The sequence below is a fragment of the Sapajus apella genome, unplaced genomic scaffold (assembly GCF_009761245.1).
Source record: "Sapajus apella isolate SASKATOON/1434 unplaced genomic scaffold, GSC_monkey_1.0 scaffold36, whole genome shotgun sequence".
Taxonomy (NCBI): domain Eukaryota; kingdom Metazoa; phylum Chordata; class Mammalia; order Primates; family Cebidae; genus Sapajus; species Sapajus apella.
The window spans coordinates 32,827,931-32,853,261 of record NW_022436976.1 but is presented as its reverse complement, the minus strand read 5'-3'; the positions used below and the strand labels follow the sequence as shown (position 1 = coordinate 32,853,261).

Genomic DNA, 25,331 nt, shown 5'->3' with positions numbered 1-25,331 from the left:
CAGCCTCCTGAGTAGCTGGGATTACAGGCACGTGCCACCATGCCCAGCTAATTTTTTGTATTTTTAGTAGAGACGGGGTTTCACCATGTTGACCAGGATGGTCTCAATCTCTTGACCTCGTGATCCACCCGCCTCGGCCTCCCAAAGTGCTGGGATTACAGGCTTGAGCCACCGCGCCCGGCCTGACACATAGTTTCTTTAATGTTAGTCCTATAACCTGTTAGCTGAGATTATTTTCTATCATGAAAGAAGCCAGACTGATCCCTGACCATCTGGGTTTCTTGTCATTCAGCCCATCCTTCCAACATGTACAACGTAACTAGTTTACAAAGTGCTTTCCTCCCCACAGACTCATCTAATGGTGCTACCTGCACTTCCAGGCTGGTGTCATCACTGATACCTATTTTACAGCTGTGAGATTGCAGTGCAGGGAGGTGAAGCACTTGGCTGTGTTTTTCCAATCACTGGTGAGACTCCCAGCCACTGCTGACCCCTTCCTTGACCTCATCTCAGCAAATGACAGCCTCAGCAGTTAGCAGGTTTTACCCCAGCAGAATGAAACAAAGTCAGGGTTAGGAACTTGGGTTTTTAAGTTGTCAGGGCTGGGTTGAAATCCTGGTTGCTGGGGGAGGGGGATGCATTTTAATACAGCCGCATAGAAGCGACAGTGTCTGCTTTGTCACTGGCCTTGGTTCCACAGCAGCCCTAGCACTGCAGTCTCAGCCCCACTTCCAGGCAAGGAGAAATTACTTTCTATATCATATGATTTGAAGTATTTATAAAACTGTCTCAGGAAAAGTCAATTTTAAAGTCTATTAGCATAGAAACTATAAATGAATCCCACAACAGACTGTCATAAACGCTATGTAGAAAAAACTATAAATGAAAAAGCTAGCTACATAAAAATGAAGAACTTCCATTGGAAAAAACGCCATGAATAAAAGACAAAAGTAACCTGGGAAAAACGACTGGGCACAGTGGCTCATGCCTGTAATCCCAACACTTTGGGAGGCCAAGGTGGGTGGATCACTTGAGGTCAGCCTGGCCAACATGGCAAAACCTCATCTCTAAATACAGAAATTAGTTGGGTGTTGTGGTGGGGCCCTGTAACCCCAGCTACATGGGAGGCTGAGGCAGGAAGCTTGAACTAAAGAGGCAGTGGTTGCAGTGAGCCGAGTGAAGCCACTGCACTTCAGCCTGGGCGACAGAGCGAGACTTTGTCTCAAAAACCACCACGGGGGAAAAAGAATTGCAATGCTTATGACAGATGAACTTCCTTGACTTACAAAAAAGTTGGTATAAAGTAACTTTTAAACCATTTACAGAGAGTATGTAAAGGTTGTTCACCAGAAAAGTATGAACATGAAGGATGTCCAGCAGCTTCACTTTTGAAAGGCAAATCAACTGAGGTACTGTGTGTGCCCTTTCACCTCAGACCAGCAAATACTAAAGTATCAATATGCCCACTATTGCCAAGACTGGAGAAACCAGCATTAACATACATTACTGATAGGAAAGTAAATGAGTATGCCTCGGGAGGGCAATTTGGCAAAAACTGGCAAAGTGCTGGTGTGCATGCTCTTAGAGCTGCGGCCTGTAGGGACTTGTATACAGTTACTCACTTCAGCTGTCTGGTGGTTGAAAAAAGAAACGGAAAGGTTTATTGTTAGGGCAGTGGTTGAATGACAGCACATCTAGACCACGAATAAGAGTGTACAGTTAAAAAGAATGAAGTTGGCTGGGCGCAATGGCTCACACCTGTAATCCCAGCACTTCAGGAGGCCTAACATGGTGAAACCCTGTTTCTACTAAAATTACAAAAAAATTAGCTGGGTGTGGTGGTGCATGTCTGTAGCACCTGTAATCCCAGCTACTCGGGAGGCTGAGGCAGGAGAACTGCTTGAACCCAGGAGGCGGAGGTTGCAGTGAGCCAAGATGGCATCATTGCACTCCAGCTTGGGCAACAAAAGCAAAACTCCATCTCAACAATCAAAAAAAAAAAAAAAAAGTAAAAAACTGTCAAACAGTAAAATATTGAAATGGAAAAATCTCCAAAAGATACCAAATTTTAAAAGTAGGCCATGTGCAGTGCCTCATGCCTATAATCCCAGCACTTTGAGAGGCTGAGGTGGGTGGAACACTTGAGATCAGGACTTCGAGTCCAGCCTGGCCAACATGGCAAAACTTAGTCTATACTAAAAATACAAAAATTAGCCAGGTGCAGTGGCAGGCACCTGTAAACCCAACTATTTGGGAGGCTGAGGCAGGAGAATTGCTTGAACCTGGGAGGCAGAGATTGTAGTGAGCCCAGATTGCGCCATACTGCACTCCAGCCTGGGCAACAGAGCGAGACTGTCTCAATTAAAAAAGAAAAAAAAGCAAGGTGCATCCTAGTATGTACATTATGATTCTATTTGCATAAAATACTGGTACAACATACCTATAGGGAGAAAGTACAGGATTCAAACAGAGGAATATAAAACAAAACGTTTTATATTACAAAACATTTATAAACCTTCACTTATAAAACAAAGGTTTTGTTTTACATTCTTCCATGTTTGAATTCTTTACTATGCATATTTGCTTTTAAAATTACCAGATTAGCCTCGAAAGATATTTCTTGTCCTCTAAGCCATTAAAAGGAATTTATTTAAATATGTAAGCATATATGCATAATACACATCCTCCATATGCAATGGAAATTTCTGGAAGAGTATGGAAACTTAAAGGGCTGTTTGGGTTTGCTTGTGACTGAAGGGTTACTAGGATGTGAGACTTTCACTTTTAAAACTGGGATGGGCTGGGTGCGGTGGCTCAAGCCTGTAATCCCAGCACTTTGGGAGGCCGAGGCGGGTGGATCACGAGGTCAAGAGATCGAGACCATCCTGGTCAACGTGGTGAAACCCCGTCTCTACTAAAAATACAAAACATTAGCTGGGCATGGTGGTGTGTGCCTGTAATCCCAGCTACTCAGGAGGCTGAGGCAGGAGAATTGCCTGAACCCAGGAGGCGGAGGTTGCGGTGAGCCGAGATCGCGCCATGGCACTCCAGCCTGGGTAACAAGAGTGAAACTCCGTCTCAAAAAAACAAAATAAAATATAGAAAAAAAAAAAAAACTGGGATGGCCACAAGTATCTTGCTTTTGACTTTTACTTTATGCCCTTCTTACTCCTCTGTTCGTTTAGATTTGCTTGCCGTGAGTATGTATTATTAATAGGTAATTACTTAATAAAGTAATCTTAGTTGTGTACAGTGGCCCAGGCCTGTAATCACAGGGCTTTGAGAGGCTGAGGCAGGAGGATTGCTTGAGTCCAAAGAGTTTGAGACCAGCCTGGGCATCACAGTGAGATCCCATCTCTACAAAATGTAAAAAATTAGCTGGGCATGGTGACTTGCACCTGTAGTCTCAGCTACTGAGGAGGCTTAGGTGGGAGGATCACTTGAGCCTGGAAGGTCAATGCTCTGGTGAGCTGTGATCATGCCACTGCACTCCAGCCTGGGCAAAAGAGCCAGATCCTATGTGGAAAAAAAAAAATCTTTTATTAAAGAAAGTTAAAAACGGTACATACATATGTTTGTGAATGAAAACAATCAAATTCTAGCCAAGTCAGTAGCTTGCACCTGTACTCCCACCTATTCAGAGGCTGAGGTGGAAGGATTGCTTGAGCCCAGGGCTTCAAGGCTACAGTGAGCTATAATCGTGCCACTGCACTCCAGCCAGGGCAACAGAGCAAAATCCTGTCTCTAAAAAGAAAAAAAACACCATTGTATCCATTATTCAAAGTGTAGTGTGTATTTACTATTTAAGAAGGAAATCTGGGTGTTAGCAAACTGTGGATATTGACAGTTTTTTCTGAGCTGAGTAAACTGGAACCATTTGCCACCCTATCAGAGTGGTTTGTCCACCAGATGGTGGCCATCTACACCATCGCTGGCCCTCACCTCTCCAGAAACCTTTATTCTGAGCACCCAGTAACACCGGTGAAAGTTGAAGGTTTTTCAAGTTGACCCAGAAGGTCTCAACTCTGGGATTATTCACTCAATTACTTGTTTTTGGTAGACTGATGTTTTGGTGTACAAAGCTACTTTTAAGTACTGAAAACATCAGTAATTATTTAGTACCATTATTTCAGTATATTTGGAAATCTGAATTATTTTGTGATTGTTATTTAGTTAATGCAAAAAAGACAAACCCTACAGTCTATAGGTCTAGGTGTGAAAGCTGCAATCAGCCACTCCCTTGAGTGGCCCAGAGTTCTGTATTAGTTCAGGGACTTTCTAACCAAGTGTAATAGAAAACCTGACAGCATTAATATTGTCTAGGCAACAGTATCAGACTCTTTATTTATATATGATGAAACAAAAAAAAAGACAAAACAAAAATTTTTTTTTTTTTTTGAGACAGTTTGGCTCTGTCACCTAGGCTGGGGTGCGATGGTGCAACGTTGGCTCACCGAAACCTCTGCCTCTCGGGTTCAAGCAATTCTCTTGCCTCAGCCTCCCAAGTAGCTGGGATTACAGGCACCCAGAGATGGGGTTTCTCCGTGTTGGTCATGCTGGTCTCGAACTCCCGACCTCAGGTGATCTGCCTGCCTCCACCTCCCAAAGTGCTGGGATTACAGGGGATGAGCCACCATGCCCGACCAACAAATGCTTTCAAAAAGCTATAGTCTCTAACCCCCAACTTGAAGATATGTTTTAAGAAGAATTAGGGTTAAGAGACAGGAAAGAAAGGATTTTTGTTCAAAATTATACTTTTTTTTAATTTTGAGATGGAGTCTCACTCTGTTGCCCAGGCTGGAGTGCAATGGCATGATCTTGGCTCACTGCAACCTCTGTCTCCCAGGTTCAAGCCATTCTCCTGCCTCAGCCTCCTGAGTAGCTGGGATTACAAGTGCCTGCCACCTCACCCAGCTAATTTTTGTATTTTTAGTAGAGACAGGTTCTACCACGTTGGCCAGGCTGATTTGGAACTCCTAACCTCAGGTGATCTGCTGGCCTTGGCATCTCAAAGTGCTGGGATTACAGGCGTGAGCCACCGCGTCTGGCCTCAACATTATACTTTTTTCTTCTTTTAACAGAATCTTGCTCTGTTACTCAGACCAGAGTATAGTGGCACGATCTCAGCTCACTGCAACCTCCGCTTCCCAGACTCAAGCGATTCTTATGCCTCAGTCTCCCGAGTAGCTGTAAGTACAGGCATGAGCCACCGTGCCTGGCTAATTTTGTAATTTTAGTAAAGATGTGGTTTTGCCATATTGGCCAGACTGGTCTCGAACTACTGGCATCAAGCAATGCGCCCTTGACCTCCCAAAGTGCTGGAATTACAGGAATGAGCCACTGCGTCTGACATTTTCTTTTTTAATACAAAAGAGGTCTGTGTTGTCCAGGCTGGTCTTGAATCCCTGGTCTCAAGCAATCCTCCCACGTCACCCTCCCAAAGTGTTGGGATTACAGGTGTGAGCCACTATGCCCAGCCAAAATGGTTACTTTTATATGATTAATATCTGTCAATATTAAAATGATGTATGGTTAATTTTGTTTTGTGACATTTATAAATATACATGAAATGCGTTAGTTTTTAAAATGTTGTACATATTTTGCTCTCTTAAAAATACCATTTTTATATTGCTTTCTGTATTGTGCAAAATAAATGCCAAAATACCAGTGTTGTATTTTTTTTTCTTTTTTCTTTTTATTTATTTATTTATTTTTGAGACGGAGTTTCGCTTGTTACCCAGGCTGGAGTGCAATGGCGCGATCTCGGCTCACCGCAACCTCCACCTCCTGGGTCCAGGCAATTCTCCTGCCTCAGCCTCCTGAGTAGCTGGGATTACAGGCACAGGCCACCATGCCCAGCTGAATTTTTGTATTTTTAGTAGAGACGGGGTTTCACCATGTTGACCAGGATGGTCTCGATCTCTTGACCTCGTGATCCACCCGCCTCGGCCTCCCAAAGTGCTGGGATTACAGGCGTAAGCCACCGCGCCCGGCCTTTTTTATTTTTTTATATGGAATGCTTCACGAATTTGCATGTCATCCTTGCACAGGGGCCATGCTAATCTTCTCTGTATCGTTCCAGTTTTTTAGTATATGTGCTGCCAAAGAGAGCACTGTATTTTTTTTAATACTGCAATCATTTTTTGTGACCTTGTCATCAAGGCAAGTTACTGAACTTTTATAGGTTTTCTCACAAATAAAATGGGGATACTCAGCTCAACTGCATTATTCTAAGAGCCGAGACACTGTATTAAGGTACCGAGCATTATAGGCTAGGACAAATTTATTATAAATTAGTTTAACCTAGCTCCATTTCAGCCACTTTTGATCTTTATGGAAACTCAGGATCTCCTTTACTCAGCCCCTTCTATCCTGGGCCCCCTTGGAGTTGTGAGAAGCCAGCAGACCCTTGAAGGGTCTTGGGAGGCCCCGGACAGCTTTGGGCCCTGCAGCTGATACCCTTGAGTACCATGCTGAGAGGTGATTATTTGAGGATTTTAAATTTTTTTCTTTTATTTCAATAGATTTTCGGGAACAGGTGGCTTTTGGTTACATGGATGAGTTCTTTAGTAGTGGTCTCTAAGATTTTGGTGCACTGTACCCAATGTGTAGTCTTTTATGCCTCAATCCCTTCCATGCTGTTTTTGAGGATTTTTTTTTCTTTGAGGTGGAGTTTCGCTCTTGTTGCCCAGGCTGGAGTTCAATGGCATGATCTCAGCTCACTGCAACCTCAGCCTCCTGGGTTCAAGAAATTCTCCTACTTCAACCTCCCGAGTAGCTGGGATTACAGGCATGTGCCACCACTCCTGGCTGATTTTATATTTTTAGTAGAGATGGGGTTTCTCGATGTTGATCACGCTGATCTCAAACTACTAACCTCAGGTGATCTACCCTCCTCAGCCTCCCAAAGTGCTGGGATTACAGGTGTGAGCCACCATGCCTGGCTTATTTGAGGAATTTTTTAAATAAGGGTTTTTGTTTGTTTGTTTGTTTTTGTTTTTGAGATGGAGTTTTGCTCTTGTTACCCAGGCTGGAGTGCAATGGCGCGATCTCGGCTCACCGCAACCTCCGCCTCCTGGGTTCAGGCAATTCTCCTGCCTCAGCCTCCTCAGTAGCTGGGATTACAGGCACGCGCCTTCATGCCCAGCTAATTTTTTGTAGTTTTAGTGGAGACGGGGTTTCACCATGTTGACCGGGATGGTCTCGATCTCTTGACCTCGTGATCCACCTGCCTCGGCCTCCCAAAGTGCTGGGATTACAGGCGTGAGCCACCGTGCCCGGCATTTGTTTTGTTTTCATTTGTTTTTTGAGCAATGGGCTTTTGCCTTGTTGCCCAGACTGGAAGTACATCGGCAGGATCAGCTTACTGCAGCTTTGAATTCATGGGTTCAAGCAATTCTTTTTCCCAAACACCTAGGATTACAGGCTTGAACTACCACATCTGGCTAAAAAATGAGTCCTGGCCAGGCACGGTGGCTCACGCTTGTAATTCTAACACTTTGGGAGGCTGAGGCGAGAGGATCACTTGAACCCAGGAGTTCAAAACTGCAGTGAGCTATGCTTGCACCACTGCACTCCAGCCTGGATGACAGAATGAGACCCTGTCTCTTAAAAAGTCTTAATACATGTCCTGCATTTCTTATCTCCACTAGGTAGTATGGTAGGAAATACGGGTTGGAAGTTCTGTATTCATTTTAGAATCTTGCTTTTTAAGTCTTCGGGGCATTTTAAGGCTGTGTTATACAGTACAGTAGCCACAAGCCACATGTGGCTATTAGCATTTGTAATGTGGCTAGTGTGAATGAGGAACTACGTTCATTTTATCCAATTTACATCATTTGGCTAGTGGCTCCCATACTGGATAAGCACAAGTATAGAACATTTATCTCATCTCAGAACAGTCTACTGGACAGCGTTAAGTTCTGAGGGCTTTCAACCCCATTTGATTCCAGCCCTTTGGAATTCAATTTACATTTTAATTTGAAATTTAAATTTGACTTGTGTTTACTGGATGGTTAAATAAACTCCAAAGAGGTTTAATCGTGTCTTTGGGTGAATGGATGTGCCGCCCAAGGAGACACTCCGCCCAACACATGCCTCCCCCACGACCCCGGCCCTCCTTGTGCTGAGCTGTCACCACACCTGGGGCAGGATCTCCTGGGCCAGTGCTCGTGCCCGGTGGTAGGCAGCGTCACCCTCCTCATTCTGGGCCACAGTGTGATTCACCAGCCCTAGTCCATGGGCCTGCGTTCCACTCAGTCGTCGACCGGTGAAGATGAGCTCCTTCGCCAGGGCCACCCCCAGGCAGCGTGGCAGCCTCTGAGTCCCTCCTGCCAGGATGGAGGGGGTAGGGTGGGAATCAGCATGGGAAGTGGGAACTCAAGAGAAGTCCCAGCCTGGTACTCAGCCAAGACTTCTCAGAGGAGCAGAGTTCGGATGAGAGGGCAGAGCTCAGAACAGAGGGCAAACAAGGAAGGCAGTAAAGGACCCTGGGTGGGGTGGAATTGGGCACGTGCTGCAGTTGCAATTACCTGCCCCCGGGAGGAGCCCTCGAGTAGTCTCAATCAGTCCCAAGACAGCCGAGGAAGCTGCTCAGACAGAACAGAGTGAGGCCTCCCTCCCCAGTCCCCCAGTGCTAATCCCTGGGGCTGCATCTGCCTGTGTTCTCTACTCGCCCCTCTAGCCACTTCCCCCATGGTCTGGCCATAGCCAGGCCTCGCCAGACTCTGCCTTTGGAAGAGCCCTAGCCCAGAAGTCAGGAGCCCAGGCCCTTATTTCACCATGCCCCTTCGGTGGAGTTGTGTGTCACCAGCAAGTCTCTCACCCTTCCCATGCCTCAAAGGTGGAAGACAGATGGCTGGCCCTCTTCTGTCTGCCTCAGATTGCCACTAAGGATCACATGAGGCACGACCCTTGGAACAAGCAGAATTCCTAGGAAGTGCCTGATGTCTATTAATAGATTCTCCGGCTTAGCCCTGGCCTGGCCTGGCCTAGAGTGTCAGTGACTCCTGCTCCCACTACAGTTGTCCCTCCCAGATTTGTCACAGCCTGAAATTTCCCTGTTGCAGTCCATGTCCTCCTGAGTTCTGCTTCCTTCCCTTGAGAAACTTGCCTTGACTGATGCACCCCTCCCAGGTCTGCCTCCTGAATTCTCTCAGCATGGCCATGTAAACGTGAGCAGAAGGGAGTGGATTTACATTCACTCCCCCTTAGTCTTCAGCAATCCTGAGAGTTAGTCGCCTGAACATGGGCACGTGAGAACCAGAGTTGGGGCTGGACCAGCCTGGTATTTTGGTACCCAGACACCTGGTCAGTTCATTTTCTTTGACTGCATAGTGTAGATAGCAGCGACTTTCATGCCTGGAGTTACACATTTTTATATGTCACTCCTGGGGTGGCAGGAGAGAGCAGTGAGAGGAGGAGAGAGGACATTCAGACTTTGCCTAACTGCATCCAAGAAGGGTGCTCCTCATCACTGTCAGTCACCTGAAAAAGGGATCGTTATCTTCTTTGTCCCCTCCCACTCTTCAGACAAAGCTCAATTGCTCAGAACAAGTAATGCAAATTTGGCTGGTGCTAGTATTCCTGCCCAGGCACCTTTGTGATTAGCTCAGCCACTGACAAACTATCCCTGGGGTTCACCTTTTTCTAAAACGTGGTAGATAAATCTGACGTGGACAGAATTGGAAGATTGGACATTGCTCTTTGACCTCCTTGGATCCTAATAGCAATTGCTCTGAGGTTGGTAAAATATTCCCAAAATGAAGGAAGCAGGTTCTGACAGGTGACGGGTACTATTGCAGCTAGTGGCTGCACCAGGAGGGGAAGCAGCTTCTGCCTGAGCACCCTGTGTGCCCTGCCTTGCCTTAGTTTTGCTTTTGGTTGGAAGCCAAGAACAGTGGCTGACTGCAGAATGACCACACTTACCCTGTTTCACTCACCCCCGATTCCCTAGCCCCACCCCTCCCCCCAGCCTTGGCCCAGTACCTGCCACTCGGAGGTCACAGGCCAGGGCAAGCTCCAGGCCTCCGCCCAAGGCAAACCCATCCATAGCCGCAATGGTGGGTGCAGGGAAGGCTGCTGTGGAGATGAAGAAGGACTCAGCCTGTGAGGCCCTGGTGGAACCAGGACAGAGACTCAAGGCTGGGGAGGGGCAAGTTGGTTGGGACAGAGACCTCAGTGAACCTGACCCATGTCTCAGGACCTCACATGGACCCTCAGCCAGGCTATCTTAATTCTTTTATTTTGAGACAGAGTCTCGCTCTGTCACCCAGGCTGGAGTACAGTGGTGTGATCTTGGCTCACTATAACCTTGCCTCCTGGGTTTAAGCGATTCTTCTGCCTCAGCCTCCTGAATAGTTGGGATTACAGACACCTGCCACCACACCAAGCACATTATTAAAAATGTTTTGTTAGTAGAGATGGGGTTTCACCAGGTTTACCAGGCTGGTCTTGAACTCCTGACCTCATGATCCTCCTGCCTTGGCCTCCAGAAGTGCTGGTATTACAGGTGTAAACCACCATGCCCAGCCTTTTTTTTTTTTTTTTCCCAGATGGAGGCTCGCTGTTGTCACCCAGGCTGGAGTGCAATGGCACAATCTTGGCTCACAGCAACCTCTGCCTCCTGCAGCCAGGGTTATCTTAACAGCCAGTTTTCCCTTTAGGGAAAGTTATGGAGTCAGTCAGGGAACAGGAATGGGCTGGATGATCCCTGCCGAGGCCTAATCTGCTGGCCTCCCTGGGACCTGCCTGTCTCTATTCCAAGTCCTGTGCTGGGTGCTGGGAACTGGGAACACAGAATATATCAGACATAGACCTTGTTCCCATGGGGCTCAGTCTCATGGGGAAGACAAGTGTGTATCAGGCATTAGTGACCCAGGATCATCAGTGCACCAACAAAAGGAAGATGGGAGGACGGACTGGGAAGGCTTCCTGGAGGAGGAGGTACTGGAGGCCTTGAAGGATGAGTAAAAGTTCAAGTAACCAAGAAGCGGTAACCCAGGCAAAGGGAACAGCAATTGTCAAAGCCTGAAAGCATGCTTGGCAAAACTTGACTGCTTTGGAATGGCCAGGCTTGAACTCTGAGGGTAGAGCGGGGCACAAAAGCTGAAGAGCCAGAGCTCCCTCTCTGGGAGAATTGCCCTCTGTCATCCTCCCCCAGTGAATTCCTTGTGCCTATCCCCCTGGGAAAGTCCTCTGTCTTCCGACAGAACTCCAAACAGAAAGAAGACTCTCCTTAGAGGCTGGTGGGGGTGGCGGGGCTGTCATCAGCAGGTGCCCCCAAAACCTCTCCTCCACTCCACACCCAGATCCTCACCGATGTCATTCATCAGGCCCCGGAGTCGCTGGACAAACACACCCACCTCTGCTTCACTCATCTGTTCCCGCTCCTTCAGGTCTGCACCTACAGATGGCGAGGGGTTGGTACCAGTCCTCAGGAAAATGGCCCTTTATGGAATCCCAGGCCCTTTATGGATCCAGCAAAGAAGACCTGAGGATAGGCAGCCAGAGAAGGAGAAACACCAGGAACCCAGGCAAGGAAGCCATGGGAAAAGAGGACCATCAAACAAGGAGGGTGCAACACAGAAAGGTGAACTGGACTCCATCAAAATGGAAACCTTCTGTGCATCGGAGGACACTATCATGAGAATACAAAGACAACCCACAGAAATGGCCAGGCATGGTGGCTCACGCCTGTAATCCCAGCACTTTGGGAGGCTAAGGCAGGTGGATCACCTGAGGTCAGGCATTCAAGACCAACACACTGAAACCCTGTCTCCACTAAAAATACAAAAATCAGCTGGGCATGGTGGCAGACACCTATTACCCCAGCTACTCAAGTGGCAGAGGCAGGAGAATCCCTTGAACCCTGGAGGTGGAGGCTGCAGTGAGCCGAGCTCACACCACTGCACTCCAGCCTGGGAAATGAGCGAGACTCTGTCTCAAAAAAAAAAAAAAAGAAAGAAAAGACAACACACAGAATGGAAGAAAATATGCTCAAATCATACAGCTGATAAAGAATTAATATCTAGGATATATAAAGAACTCCTCCAACTCAACAACAAAACAACCAGATTCAAAAATGGGCAAAGGGCCAGGTGCAGTGGCTCACACCTGTAATCCCAGCACTTTGGGAAACCAAGGTGGGCACATCACCTGAGGTCATGAGTTTGAGACCAGACTGGACAACATGGTAAAACCATGTCTCTACTAAAAATACAAAAATTAACGCCGGGCGCAGTGGCTCACGCCTGTAATCCCAGCACTTTGGGAGGCCGAGGCGGGTGGATCACGAGGTCAAGAGATCGAGACCATCCCGGTCAACATGGTGAAACCCCGTCTCTACTAAAAATACAAAACATTAGCTAGGCATGGTGGCACGTGCCTGTAATCCCAGCTACTCTGGAGGCTGAGACAGGAGAATTGCCTGAACCCAGGAGGCGGAGGTTGCGGTGAACCGAGATCGCACCATTGCACTCCAGCCTGGGTAACAAGAGCGAAACTCCGTCTCAAAAACAAACAAACAAACAAACAAACAAACAGTGTTGGCCAAACCCTGGTGCATTGCTGCTGGGAGTGTAAACCCATGCAGCTGCTACGGAAAACAGTTCCAAAAAGTTAAACAGAATTGCCATACGATTCTAGTCCTAAGTACACACCCAAGACAGTTGGAGGCAAGGACTCAAACAAATACAATCCCTCCTTATCTGTAGGGAACTGGTTCTAGGACCCCCTTAGATACCAAAATCCATGGATACTCAAGCCCCTTGTATAAAATATTGTAGTATTTGCAATATGACCTATGCACATATGTCCTCCTGTATACTCTAAGCCAGGGGTGTCCAATCTTTTGGTTTTCCTGGGCCACATTGGAAGAATCATCTTGGGCCACACATAAAATACACTAACACTAACAATAACTGATGATGAGCTTAAAAAAAAAAAAATCACAAAAAAATCTCATAATGTCTTAAGAAAGTTTACAAATTTGTGTTGGGCCACAATTCCAAGCTATCCTGGGCCACATGTGGCCCAGAGGCTACGGGTTGGACAAGCTTGCTCTAAAGCATCTCTAGATTACTTGTAATACCTCATACAATGTAAATGCTATGTAAACTGTTGTACTGTGTTGTTTTTATCTGTATTTTTAGTGTTGCATTATTATTATTATCTTTTGAGACAGAGTCTTGCTCTGTCACCCAGGCTGGAGTGCAGTGGCATAATCCCAGCTCACTACAACCTCTGCGTTCTGGATTCAAGCAATTCTTCTGCCTCGGCCTCCCGAGTAGCTGAGATTACAGGTGCCTGCCACCATGCGCGGCTAATTTTTGTATTTTTAGTAGAGATGGGGTTTCACCATATTGGTCAGGGTGGTCTCGAATTCCTGACTTCAGGTGATCTGCCTGCCTTGGCCTCCCAAAGTGCTAGGATTACAGGCGTGAGCCACCACACCTGGCCTACAATTTCTAAAATATGTAAGTAATAAGAAAATTAAAAATTAATTAATTTTTACAGGCAGGATCAGCAAGGTCCATGGAGGCTGAGGTCAAAGGTCAAGTAAAAGAGAACGGAAGTGAGCACAGGATACAGTGGCATACAGGTAGGCAAGCACCTTAGCAGGAGTGACTGTGGTGGGGTCTTCAAAGGCCAGATGCAGGGGTGAGCAGGAGTAGGGGATAAGACTCTTTTACAGTCCTAGACTGCAGGAAGTCAGAGCTGAGAGAGCCTTTGGAAGTCTTTGATCAGTTCTAGCCCTTTTGTGACAGATGGGGAAACTGAGGGCCAGAGGGGCAGGAACTAACCCAGGATTCTAGAGCTAGGTGAGGCAGAAGTGAGCCTCATGCAGCCCCTTCCTTCTCTGTGCTAAGCTGGGAGGGTGATAAGCAAAGCTAATGGTGGGAGGAAGAACAGGTATGACATGACCTTGACAGAGGTCAGAGATGGAGCCAAAGGAAGAGGCTAGGGTAGGGTAAAGACCTCAGCCAGGGAAGCTGGGTCAGGCTGACTGGTCTGCACACTTGTCAGCACAGACCCTAGGCAGGGCACCCTGACTCTGACAGCTCAGACCTAAGGGCTGAGCCATCTCCCCTTAAAATCTCCTGAGCATCATGCTTCCCATTTCCTATCCCTCCACAGCCTCCTCCTGCATCACAGTAGCCCCTGTGGGCCCCTCTCCAACTACCGTCTCAGAGTCTGTTCTCAGCTCAGCTCCACTGGCAGCTGACTTGCCTCTTGTGGGCCTGGTGTGTGTTTTTCCTCCAATCTCTAAAATGGAAGTTCATGGTGCTTGCCCAGTTGTGAGGACCAAATGACACAGGGATAGTGGAGGGCTTTGGTGACAGGGAATGAGATCCTATTGGAAGGCAAAGGGTCACAGAGTTCCATCTTGGCTACTGACCTTATGAGCATCTCTGGACTTCATTTTCTTTTCTTTTTTTCCTCCTCAGGCTAGAGTGTAATGATGCGATCTCAGCTCATTGCAACCTCTGCCTCCCAGATTGAAGCGATTTTCCTGCTTCAGCCTCCTCAGTAGCTAGGATTAGAGGTGCCTGCCACCATGCCCAGCTAATTTTTTTTTTTTGAGATGGAGTCTCACTCTTCCACCCAGACTGGAGTGCAGTGGCACAATCTCAGCTCACTGCAACTTCTGCCACCTGGGTTCAAGCGATTCTCCTGCCTCAGCCTCCCGAGTAGCTGGGATTACAGATGCCTGCTACTGCACCTGGCTAATATTTGTATTTTTAGTAGAGATGGGGTTTTACCATCTTGGTCAGGCTGGTCTTGAACTCCTGACCTCATGATCTACCCGCCTCAGCCTCCCAAAGCGCTGGGATTACAGACATGAGTCACTGCACCCATCTTGGACTCCATTTTCTTATATACCCCGTGAAGGGTCAAAACAAAGCATGGCATAGCAGAAATAACTAGGATCTAAGGGTTAGAGAGGCCAAGTTCAAACTGAAGTCTGTCCTACCTCTTACTAGCTGTGTGATCTTAGGTAAGGGAATTTTCCTCCCTGAGTCTCTGCATTCACATCTGTAAAATGGGAATGAGTCCCATGCTGGAGCTGACCTAAGGTTTCCCCCAACCCCTGGAGGCTGGTGGGCACCCTGCAGAGCCCCAGGATACGGGCAGGGGTGAGAACCTACCTGCACAGAATACACCCTTCACTCCACTTCTGAAGAGGAGGACACGTACTTGCCGGTCCTCCCGCAGCTGGGCCAGGGCTTCCAGCAGCTACAGAGGACACCCTGTTAGATACCTCCCAGCCCATCCCAGCCCACCCTAGAGCCCACCCTAGAGCCCACCCTTTCTCACCTCACTGACGAAGACGTTTCCCAAGGCATTACGGGCACGAGGTCTGTTCATGAGAATCTCAGTGATTCCTGCAACAGACAGGGCAGCCATGGGTCAGAAGCTGGCTCTGCCTAATCCTGGGCTGGGGACTGGAGGCAGAAGGCCTGGGCTTTGGGCAGCCTCTGCCCTAGATGACCAGAGTAAGTTGGCGCAAGTCACACACTCAGGCAGTCCTCAGTTTTCCCAACCATAAAATGGAGAGAATAACCCTTGCTTTTTCTGCCTCAGAGACAAAGTGGAAGGGCGTGTAAACTGTGGAACAAAATGGCAAGAGGAACAAGAATGATCATCACGGTAGCACTTGCCTGCTTCTGCCATTGTTAGACAGACAGACAGACATACACCCGCACCCATGCACCTTCTTTAATTTCACAACTCCCTTCATATTAATCTTTTCTTTTTTCTCTTTGTTTGGGGGAGGGGTGTTTTTTTTTTGTTTGTTTGTTTGTTTGTTTTTTGAGACAGGGTCTGACTGTCACCCAGGCTGTAATACACCGTTGTGAACATGGCTCACTGCAGCCTTAACCTCCTGGGCTCAGGCGATTCTCCTGCCTCAGCTCTGGAAATAGCTGGGACTACAGGCATGCCCCACTACACCTGGCTAATTTTTCTGTTTTTTTGTATTTTTAGTAGAGGCAGGTTTCACCATCTTGCCCAGCCTGGTCTCAAACTCGTGAGCTCAAGTGATCGGCCCACCTCAGCCTCCCACAGTGCTGGGATTACAGGTGTGAGCCACTGCCCAGCTTTGATCATTTCTTCACAGTCAGACTTCTTCCTCTAGAGTTTGAGGAGTTATGATAAGGCAAATACCCTTGTAACTGCCACCCAAATCAAGAAATAGAACTGTGCCAGTCACCTCAGAAACCCCACCATGTGCCCTGACTCAATCTAGCTCCTTCCTTCCCCCTGAACAAGTCACTCTTTTGACTTACAGTAATCACCTCCGTGTATTTCTTTATAATTTTTTTTTTGAGACTGTTGCCCAGGCTGGAGTACAATGACACAATCTCGACTCGGCATGATTTTGACTCACCTCAATCTCAACTCACCGAAACCTCTGCTTCCCGGGTTCAAGTGATTCTCCTGCTTCAGCCACCCAAGCAGCTGGGATTACAGACATGTGCCACTACACCCGGCTAATTTTGTATTTTTGGTAGAGACCGAGTTTCACCATGTTGGTCAGGCTGGTCTCAAACTCCTGACCTCACTCAGGTGATTCACCCACCTCAGCCTCCCAAAGTGCTGGGATTACAGGCATGAGCCACCACACCCGCCATTTCTTTATAATTTTATCACCCAGGTGTGGATGCCTAGGTATCATAGGTTAGACTTGCTCATTTCTAAAATTACCATGTATCTTTTAAAGCCTGTTAACAATCCCCACATGCTCCCCGAAACCCTGTCTTTCCCTCAAAGGTTATCTGTGGAGGAGCCTGGGGCATTTGTCCTGCAGGGTTTCTTAAAGCCTGGGTTTTGCTAATTGTACAATCACAGGGGAAATCAATACGATCCTCTGTCACAAGAAGTTAGCATCTTACACAGAGGCTTGGGGTTCTGTCCTGTTTGGCAAGACAGTAACCCTTGCCCTACCTGTGTAATGTTCTTTCACCAGCAACTGCCAAGCTTCTTAGCAGTTTTCTATACTCATTTAGTCACTTTCTTACCTTCCATTCATTCAAACCTTCTCCAATCTAGGTTCCAGCCCCATCACTCAGCAGAGATTATTCTCATTAAAATGACCAATATAGCCGCATCACTAACCAAGCGACATGTTTCTCTTAACTCAACCTGGCAGCAGCAGAAACCTCTGCTGACATTAACATACTCCTTCTTGATCATTTTCTGCTTTGGCTTCTTAAAAGAATATTTATTTAGGCTGGGCATGGCTCATGCCTATAGTCCCAGCACTCTGGGAGGGCGAGGCGAGTAGATCACAAGATCAGGAGTTTGAGACCAGCCTGGTCAACATGGTAAAACCTTGTCTCTACTAAAAATACAAAAATTAGCTGGGTATGTGGTAGTGCGTGCCTGTAATCTCAGATACTGGGGAGGCTGAGGCAGAATGGCTTGAACCCAGGAGGCGGAGGTTGCAGTGAGCCAAGATCGTGCCACTGCACTCCAGCCTGGGTGACAGAGTGAGACTCCGTCTTAAAAAAAAAAAAAAGCCAAGGCCCAGTGGCTCATGCCTGTAATCCTAGCACTTGGGGAGGCCAAGGTGGGCAGATCACCTGAGGAGTTAGAGACCAGCCTCACCAACATTGCCTTTCTGGTCCCAGCAGCGGGGATGGGGCTGTGCTGCACCTTTCCCACTCTTACCAAACCTACCATACCACTGAGCAGCTGACCTAGGGTCACTTCTGTCCAGATGGCTTGGGTTGCAGGCTAGGTGGTATGGGTAGGAGTCAACAGAAATTACTAGAAGGGCCGGGCGTGGTGGCTCACACCTGTAATCTCAGCACTTTGGGAGGCCGAGGCAGGTGGATCACAAGGTCAAGAGATTGAGACCATCCTGGCCAACACGGTGAAACTCAGTCTCCACTAAAAATACAGAAAAATTAGCTGGGCGTGGTGGCGCGTGCCTGTAGTCCCAGCTACTTGGGAGGCTGAGGCAGGAGAATTGTTTGAACCTGGGAGGCAGTGTTTGCAGTGAGCCGAGATCGCGCCACTGCACTCCAGCCTGGGCAACAGAGTGCGACTATCTTAAAAAAAAAAAGAAAAGAAAAGAAAAGAAAAGAAAAGAAACCACTGAAGGGTAGTGTGGAGAACAACTGGTTTAACAACCTCACTACCCAGAAGGGGAAACTGACACCCACACACAAAGAGAATTTGCTCAAATAACAGCTGGGCCCAGCTGGCAATCCTCAATCTCAAGAGCTAGCAGCCTTGGACGGAGACAAGTTCAGACACACTAAACATAAAGGGACAGTGTCGGGGAGGGAACAGCAGAGCAGAGGAGTTCCAGAAAGATTTCGATAGGCAGAAAGGAAGGGAGAGGAGCCAAGTCGGGGCACAGCTAGAGCAAAACATGAGGGAACACACCTTCCAATGAGCCCATGGGTAGAGGAGGTGAGATGGAAAGGCCAGGTTGTGGAGGAGAACCTTGAATGCCCAGCTAAGGAGCTGAAGGAGAACCATTAATTATAGTCATGCGCCGCATGATGATGTTTTAGTTGATCAACTATAGACCACATATAAGACATGTAAATCCCATCAGATTATCATGGAGCTGAAAAATTCCTATTGCCTAGTGACACTGTAGCTGTCATAACATCATAGCGCAATGCATCACTCAAATGCTGGTGGTGAGGCTGGTGTAAACTAGCCTGCATTACCAGTTGTACAAAACCACGGATTGTACCAGTTGCACAATTGTACCAGTTGTACAGTTAGGCCCAGAACATAATACTTGATAATAATAAATGACTATATTTTGGGTTTATATATTTGCTATATTATTTTTACCATTATTTTAGAATGTACTACTTTTTTTTTTTTTTTTTTTTTTTTTGAGACGGAGTTTCGCTGTTGTTGCCCAGACTGGAGTGCAATGGCACGATCTCGGCTCACCGCAACCTCCGCCTCCTGGGTTCAAGCAATTCTCCTGCCTCAGCCTCCCGAGTAGCTGGGACTACAGGCACGCACCATCATGCCCAGCTAATTTTTGTATTTTTATTAGAGACGAGGTTTCACCTTGTTGACTAGGATGGTCTCGATCTCTTGACCTGGTGATCCACCCGCCTCGGCCTCCCAAAGTGCTAGGATTATAGGCGTGAGCCACCGCGCCCAGCCAGAATGTACTACTTTTTAATTTTTTTGTGACAGGGTCTTACTCTGTTGCCCAGGCTTGAGTGCAGTGAAATGATTGTGGCTCACTCACGGGTTAAAGACCTTTGGGCTCACTTGCAAATATCAGGAATCCTCAATATTGGACAGGCTTGACTTCCCCGGCTCAAGCCATCCTCCCACCTCAGCCTCCTGAGTAGCTGGGACTACAGGTACGCACCACCATGCCTGACTAATTTTTATATTTTTTGTAGAGACAGGGTTTCACCATGGTTCCCAGGCTGGTCTCAAACTCCTGGGCTCAAGCAATCTGCGTTCCTTGGCCTCCCAAAGTGCTGGGATTACAAGGGTGAGCCAGGTGAGCCACTGCACCTCCTACTTAAAAAAAGAAAAAAAGGTTGTGTAACACAGCCTCAGGCAGGTCCTTCAGTAGGTGTTGCTGATTGTTACTGCAGGGGATGACAGCTCCATTGCATGTTATTGCCCTGAAGACCTACCAGTGGAACAATATGTGGAGGTGGAAGGCAGTGATAGGCCTAGGCTCATGTATGTGCTTGTGTCTTAGTTTTTTTTTTTTTTTTTGAGATGGAGTTTCGCTCTTGTTACCCAGGCTGGAGTGCAATGGCTCAAACTCTGCTCACCGCAACCTCCGCGTCCTACGTTCAGGCAATTCTCCTGCCTCAGCCTCCTGAGTAGCTGGGATTACAGGCATGCGCCACCAGGCCCAGCTGATTTTTTTTTGTATTGTTAGTAGAGATGGGGTTTCACCATGTTGACCAGGATGGTCTCGATCTCTTGACCTCGTGATCCACCCGCCTCCGCCTCCCAAAGTACTGGGATTACAGGTGTGAGCCACTGCGCCCGGCCCGTGTCTTAGTTTTTAACAAAGAAAGTTTAAAAATTAAAATTTTAAAAAGCTTATAAAATAAGGATCTAAAGAAAGAAAATATTTTTTGTACAGCTGTACAATGTGTTTGTGTTTTAAGCTAAGTGGGTTAATACAAAAGAGTCAAAATGTTGAAAAAATTAAAAAGTTTATAAAGTAAAAACAGTAAGCCAAGATTAATTTATTATTGAAGAAAGAAACACTTTTAAAGCTAATTTAGTGTAGCCTAGGTGTACAGTGTTATAAAGTCTACAGTAGTGTACAGTAATGTCCACAAACCCCTAGGTTGTGGACCCATCCTAGTCTGTGGCCTGCTAGGAACTGGGCCACACAACAGGAGGTGAGCAGCTTCATCTGTATTGACAGCAGCTCCCTATGGCTTGAATTGCTGCCTGAGTTCCACTGCTATCAGATCAGTGGTGGCATTAGAGTCTCTTAGGAGTGCGAACGCTATTGTGAACTGTGCATGTGAGGGATCTAGGTTGCTATAAGCTCCTTATGAGAATATAATGCCTGATGATCTGAGGTGAAACAGTTTCATCCCCAAAGCATCTGGCCCCCTACCACCCCCGCAAGTCCATGGAAAAGCTGTCTTCCATGAAACCAGTTCCCGGTGCCAAACCAGTACTGCTGTCCTAGGGCTTCCGCAAGCTTCATTTATGGTAACTGCCCAATACAGGTACGTATACTGCTTAAAAAATCTTTTAGGCAGTATTTTTACTGTGCTTTTTCTTTTTTTTTTTTTTTTTTTTTTTGAGACGGAGTTTCACTCATGTTACCCAGGCTGGAGTGCAATGGCGCGATCTCGGCTCACCGTAACCTCCGCCCCCTGGGTTCAGGCAATTCTCCTGCCCCAGCCTCCTGAATAGCTGGGATTACAGGCACGCGCCACCATGCCCAGCTAATGTTTCGTATTTTTAGTAGAGACGGGGTTTCACCATGTTGACCAGGATGGTCTCGATCTCTTGACCTCGTGATCCACCCGCCTCGGCCTCCCAAAGTGCTGGGATTACAGGCTTGAGCCACCGCGCCCGGCCAGGACTGTGCTTTTTCTGATACACAAATACTTACCACTGTGTTATAGCTGCCTATAGTATTCAGCCCAGTACTATGCTGACCAGGTTTCTATTGTAGGAGCAACAGGCTATACCTCACGTAGCCTCAGTGTGTAGAAGGATATCCCATCTGGGATGTGTAGGTACACACTGTGGTGCTCCCACAATAATCACAGTCACCTAATGATGCATTTCTCAGAATGTAGCATCACATGTTGTAAAGCAACACATGACTGTATGAGAAATAAAGCTGTTGAAGAGCAGTGAAGAGCAGTTAAGCAGCCAACCTCAAGCTCAAGGGCAGCAGGTAAAATGTAACAGTGCTCTGGTGCCATAAGCCCCAGCGGACGGCAGAACCCGCAGCTTCCAACGTGGACATCAAATGACCCCAACTCATTCCCTGTGAGGCCTGTGTGTGTGATCTCGTCCCCATGGCTCCTCCACACTGTCACCTTGGTTTCTGTCTCTCCTTCTCTGACTTTCCCTGCCCTTTGTGCCCTCTGGCAGGGGCAGAGGCTTAATCTGCTGATAGCTGTCATTCTTTTTTGGATAAAATGATTCCCTACATTTGCAAATGAGCCTAAAGGTCTTTAACCCATGATAATTTTGTATTACAGATGTTCAAGTCTGTGTTTTGAATCAGTGAATTACAAGTAATTACTAGAATTACTAGAAGTGATTAGTGACTATCATTACCAGTGATTACCTAATGGTTGAGAACCCAGGCCTTGAAATCAGACCTGGTTCAAACAACTTAAGCTTCTGTGCCTCAGTTTTTTACTCTGTAAAGTGGGGAGAATAATCTTGACTACCTTAAGGTAACAGCTGTTGTCAATTGGGAAGTGAACTAAGCATGGGGTATAAGGTCTAGCAATCCCACCTGGTCAAGGTAATTCTCAATAATTAATTCCCAAGGTAATTCTCAATAATTGCTGTGAGACACCAGGTGGCCTGTCCGTGTCCACTGAGGGTGGTAAATGCACACTTAGGAATAGTGGGCAACAACAGGGAGCAAGGAACTGGATTTTACGGCAAAGCCCCTCTTCAAACTTAGTGTCAAGCGGTAAAAACGAAGCAATACAATGAAATGTACAGTACAATGTCATCTGTGTATCAAACGCAGGGGACAGGGGATGAGATGGGGAGGAGACTCAAGACAGGAGAACCGCCTAGCCCTGAGGGTTAGGAGCAGAGGACTGAGGAGCGTTATCAGCACCATTGAATGCTCCTGAAGTCCAAACAACAACAAAAACGCAACACGTGATTGGAGGACGCCAGTGACCCGCGAACTTCCCCTTCCATACTACCCTTGATTTTGGCCAAAGGGCGGAGAAGCAGCGAACTTTCCCCTGGAGCCAGAAGGACTCAAAGGTTCGCGAGCAGCCCAGGGCGGGCGCAAGGCTGGAGAGACACCCTACTCGCTCCGCCCGCCGTGCTGTGCTCCTAGCGGTCGCCGCACGCCCCGAGGGATTGGTTCTGCTGCCTCCGCCCCCAAACGGGGCAACGACCCAAGGCGGGGGAGGGAACGCGCACTTGAATGCTCCTGGCGGTGGTGGGGGAGGCGCAGGGCCCAGTCCTAACCTTTGCAGAACCCTCTCCCCTTCCACGCAGTCGGAGGACCCCAAAGGGCCTTTGAGGAGACTAAGGTTGCCAGAGGCCCCCAGTCACTAAGGCGGCCGCCCACCTCTCGGCCCTGGGGCAGCTTGGGACGCCTAGAACTGGGAGGGAGGGACTGGGGATCGAATCTTCCAACGCCCTGAGCGGCCCGCCTGTCCGCCCCCGGTTGCCTCCGGCCCCGGCCTCGTGCGGGCCGCGTCCAGGGCCAGCGCATTTACCTCGGTCGGGACCCGCCAGAGCGCGCACTTGGATCTCGGGGCCCCCGGCCGCCCCGTCGGAAGCGCAGCCGCGGGCCCAAAGGGGCCTCCAGGGGCGCGGGAGGCACAGGACGCGTAGCATCGGGGCGCAGGATGGGAGGGAAGGTGTTTCTCGGGCCCCGCACCGTCTCGGCTCCCGCTGAAAGCTCGCAGTTCCCGCAGCTGGCTAAACCTTCGCCAAGTGCTCCACCTACAGGCCCGAGGGGCTGCTGCCACGGTCCGCGTCTCCTGGGGACAGGGACACTTGAGCGGGGGTGGGGAGCCCAGCTCCTCAGTGTGATTCGGGGTAACCCTGTCAACCTCCCAACGTCCGTGTTTTAATCTTGTAAAATTGGGATAATAATAGTGACTACCTCGTGGTGATGTGAAGATTAAAGGGGTGTGTGAACCTTGCTTGCACATATGCTCAATTTCATTTTTTAAATGAAATGACATTTCATGAGTCCCTTGAGCGTTGTGTATATTCATGAACTTCACTGCCTCACCTCCCATTTGTGCCTCACTTTTTTTTTTTTTTTTTGAGATGAAGTCTTGCTGTGTCCCACTTGCTGGAGTGCAGTGGCTCCATCTTGGCTCACTGCAACCTCCAACTCCGGGTTCAAGCGATTCTCCCGTCTCAGCCTTTCCAGTAGCTGGGATTATAGGCACGTGCCACCATGCCCCGCTAATTTTTTTTGTATTTTTAGTAGAGGTGGGGCTTCACCATGTTGGCCAGGCTGGTCTCAAACTCCTGACCCCAAATGATCTGCCTGCCTTGGCCTCCCAAAGTGCTGGGCTTACAGGGGTGAGCCACTGTGCCTGGCCTGTGCCTCAAATTTAATGGGAGTAAATTTAACTTGAGTCCCAATTTAGTGCTCAATAAGTTGGCTCACAAAAATATTTGTGAATGTCAATCTCCGGCTTCTAACCCCACTGTCCACCCAAACTGCCTTTGCAGAGGTCAGCAGCAGCCTTGTTTAGTTCATTAAGGGTAGTTCAATAAATAGTATTCAGTGCACATTCTATATCCCCCAACCTCCTACCTGGGAGACATATCAAAGATCCCAAAGTCACTTATAATCCTGGCTTGTCAATTAAAAAACATCAAATGGGGCCGGGCGCGGTGGCTCAAGCCTGTAATCCCAGCACTTTGGGAGGCCGAGGCGGGTGGATCACGAGGTCAAGAGATCGAGACCATCCTGGTCAACATGGTGAAACCCCGTCTCTACTAAAAATACAAAAAATTAGCTGGGCATGGTGGTGCGTGCCTGTAATCCCAGCTACTCAGGAGGCTGAGGCAGGAGAATTGCCTGAACCCAGGAGGCGGAGGTTGCGGTGAGCCGAGATTGCGCCATTGCACTCCAGCCTGGGTAACATGAGTGAAACTCTGTCTCAAAAAAAAAACATCAAATGGTTAAAGCATTAAAGTTCATTTTATTCAATCTTACTGAAGATTATAAACCAGGAGGAGTCTTGCAGAGAGTTTCTATCAGACTGCTCCAAAACCATGTTTCAGCCCACAGCCTACATACAGGTTGTGGAGGCTTTTCATGTACTCAGAAGTTACAATAGAGAAAACTAGACCTAATGCACTGACCCATTGCACTGACCTGAAGAAGGCATCCCTTCCAGTGCCCTTAAATGTGAATATCCTTAAAATCAGAAACATGAGCATACCCCACGAAGCATGAGCATACCTTGCAAAAATGTGAGTGTACCTCACAAAGTGTGAGCATTTCCTGCAGGGCCCATAGGGCCAGGCTCTCTGAAGAAAACAAAGTCTCCAAGACTTTCACCTAAAAATCTGAGGTCTTGAGTCAGAGAGGGCTTACCTGATTGCTCCTCAATGTAGATGGATGACAGCTGAGCTCAAGGGGCTTTTGCAGGTGCTGATGCATTAGTCTAGATAATGCTTGGAAGGAGCTTGGGGCCGCTTTTTATCCCATCTTCCCTGCCAAGAAATGTTAACAAAAGACCATAAGATCTGTGGAGGAAAAACAGAAAGCTTCATTTTCTTTCTTTCTTTTTTTAGGTCCCACTTGTCAATTTTTGTTTTTGTTGCATTTGCTTTTGGGGACTTAGTCGTAAATTCGTTGCCAAAGTCAACGTCCAGAATGCTACTTCCTAGGTTTGCTTATTGAAACTGGACCTCTTCCTTTCCCCATATAAAAAAATTAACTGAAGATGGGTTAAAGACTTAAATGTAAGAACATTTGGGTAGTTTCTAATTCTAAAAACCAGGAGTGTCCGTTGGGTGCTCCTTTCAGGCTAGTGGGAAGAGTTTTCAGGTCACATTATGGGAACCCTACAGGAGCCCTCCCATTATAGTAACTCTCTTAGCTCAGAGATGCAAACAGGATGTTTGTTTGGGGCTACCCTATCTGAGAATAACAAGTG

At 47.7% G+C, this 25,331-nt stretch overlaps 1 protein-coding gene and 1 non-coding gene across 6 annotated transcripts; both read right to left on the bottom strand.

Annotated features, from left to right (window-relative positions):
- Nucleotides 1-1,187: 1,187 nt before the first annotated feature.
- On the bottom strand, nt 1,188-24,923 carry ECHDC2 (enoyl-CoA hydratase domain containing 2). Of its 5 annotated transcripts, none has more exons than XM_032296986.1 (8): nt 24,767-24,923; nt 15,319-15,386; nt 15,150-15,237; nt 11,318-11,404; nt 9,988-10,080; nt 8,532-8,588; nt 8,143-8,330; nt 1,188-1,631 (listed from the first exon to the last, which is right to left on the bottom strand). In XM_032296986.1, the coding sequence occupies exons 2-8, from the start codon at nt 15,367-15,369 to the stop codon at nt 1,494-1,496; spliced, it is 702 nt and encodes a 233-aa protein (XP_032152877.1). In that variant the 5' UTR covers nt 15,370-15,386; nt 24,767-24,923; the 3' UTR covers nt 1,188-1,493. The 5 variants fall into 5 exon arrangements, with proteins under 5 accessions (XP_032152877.1, XP_032152875.1, XP_032152874.1 ...); XM_032296984.1 differs by lacking the exon at nt 24,767-24,923 and adding an exon at nt 22,917-23,427 and having other exon boundaries at nt 9,988-10,077; XM_032296983.1 differs by lacking the exon at nt 24,767-24,923 and adding an exon at nt 22,917-23,424.
- Nucleotides 6,006-6,114, bottom strand: LOC116564182. The gene has a single exon (XR_004274772.1). It is a non-coding gene; the product is annotated as a U6 spliceosomal RNA (small nuclear RNA).
- Nucleotides 24,924-25,331: the final 408 nt, after the last annotated feature.

What these genes read in the sequence shown, in the direction of transcription:
- ECHDC2 (XM_032296983.1), bottom strand. Translation starts at nt 23,037, where the DNA reads ATGCTACGCGTCCTGTGCCTCCCGCGCCCCTGGAGGCCCCTTTGGGCC. An exon ending in GAAGGGTGTATTCTGTGCAG is followed by an intron (nt 11,405 to 15,149) that starts GTAGGTTCTCAC and finishes CGCCATCTGTAG; the next exon opens with GTGCAGACCTGAAGGAGCGG. An exon ending in AGGGCTCCTCCCGGGGGCAG is followed by an intron (nt 8,331 to 8,531) that starts GTAATTGCAACT and finishes CCATCCTGGCAG; the next exon opens with GAGGGACTCAGAGGCTGCCA.